The sequence below is a fragment of the Etheostoma cragini genome, unplaced genomic scaffold, assembly GCF_013103735.1.
Source record: "Etheostoma cragini isolate CJK2018 unplaced genomic scaffold, CSU_Ecrag_1.0 ScbMSFa_2797, whole genome shotgun sequence".
NCBI classification, from domain to species: domain Eukaryota; kingdom Metazoa; phylum Chordata; class Actinopteri; order Perciformes; family Percidae; genus Etheostoma; species Etheostoma cragini.
The window spans coordinates 39,255-40,563 of record NW_023266997.1 but is presented as its reverse complement, the minus strand read 5'-3'; the positions used below and the strand labels follow the sequence as shown (position 1 = coordinate 40,563).

Below are 1,309 nucleotides of genomic sequence, written 5' to 3'. Positions count from 1 at the left end.
TCTGTCTAACCTGTCTGTCTGTCTCTCTAACCTGTCTGTCTGTCTGTCTCTCTAACCTGTCTGTCTGTCTGTCTGTCTCAGGTTGGTTGGTGCTCGGCGTCAGTCGGCTCAGGTCTGCTGTGATTCGTCCTCGGTTTGATGATGAGTTGAAGGAGGCGGAGCCTCAGGACGTCACTGTCCACCGCCGCTTTGTCTCTGACTCCGCCTCCTTGTTCCTGATCTACTTCCTGCAGCTGGTCGTCATGGCGATGTACCTGAGCCAGCACCAGCTGAAGCTCGTCCCGCTGCTGACCGTTGTCTTTGCCTTCGGACGGTGAGACATAGTTAGGATGAAGTGGGTTTTACGATTTGTCTCTTGTCTCCGGGCTGGTCTGCTCTCAGTAAAGGTGCGTTTGTTTTGTGTCTCCAGCTGTGAGTAAAGGTGCGTTTGTTTCGTGTCTCCAGCTGTGAGTAAAGGTTCGTTTGTTTTGTGTCTCCAGCTATGAGTAAAGGTGCGTTTGTTTCGTGTCTCCAGGCTGGTCTACTCTGAGTAAAGGTGCGTTTGTTTCGTGTCTCCGGCTGTGAGTAAAGGTGCGTTTGTTTCGTGTTTCCAGCTTTGAGTAAAGGTGCGTTTGTTTCGTGTCTCCAGCTGTGAGTAAAGGTGCGTTTGTTTCGTGTTTCCAGTTGTGAGTAAAGGTGCGTTTGTTTCGTGTCTCCAGCTGTGAGTAAAGTTGCGTTTGTTTCGTGTTTCCAGCTTTGAGTAAAGGTGCGTTTGTTTTGTGTCTCCAGGCTGGTCTACTCTGAGTAAAGGTGCGTTTGTTTTGTGTCTCCAGCTATGAGTAAAGGTGCGCTTGTTTTGTGTCTCCAGGCTGGTCTACTGGGCGGCGGCGGCGTGCGGAAGCAGCGTCCGGGCATTCGGTTTCGGCCTCTCCTTCCTGCCGAGCCTCGCCATGATGGCCGCCAACATCTACTTCCTGTTCGCAGTGGAGGCGGAGGGGTCCATCTTCAGCCCGGGGGGGGATGAGCCGACTCCGCCCTCCCTAACCCCCCCCAGCAGGCAGCGGTTCTGGGGATGACATCATCATTCACCTGACACATATATTCTGTTTCCGTTTTTTATGTTGATAGTTTTATTTTGAAGGCGCTAAGCCCCGCCCACACATCTGTTTCTGAGTAGAAACCACTTCCTGTCGTCATTGATTTTGTTTTGATGATCATTAAATATCTGATGCTGTATTTTCATATTTCAGAATAAAAGCCTAACATCTAGAGTCAGTGGGCGTTTCTCAATCTGTGTTCTTCTATGGACTTGTGTCCTTGTGTCCTTGTG

At 50.5% G+C, this 1,309-nt stretch overlaps 1 protein-coding gene across 1 annotated transcript; it reads left to right on the top strand.

Annotated features, from left to right (window-relative positions):
* Positions 1-29: 29 nt before the first annotated feature.
* LOC117940583 (transmembrane protein 79-like) lies at positions 30-1,135 on the top strand (the record flags this gene model as incomplete). Its single annotated transcript, XM_034865822.1, has 2 exons — positions 30-313; positions 848-1,135. Coding segments are annotated over 2 exons (492 nt in total), but the record flags the coding sequence as incomplete, so codon positions are not given.
* Between the last annotated feature and the right edge of the window lie 174 nt (positions 1,136-1,309).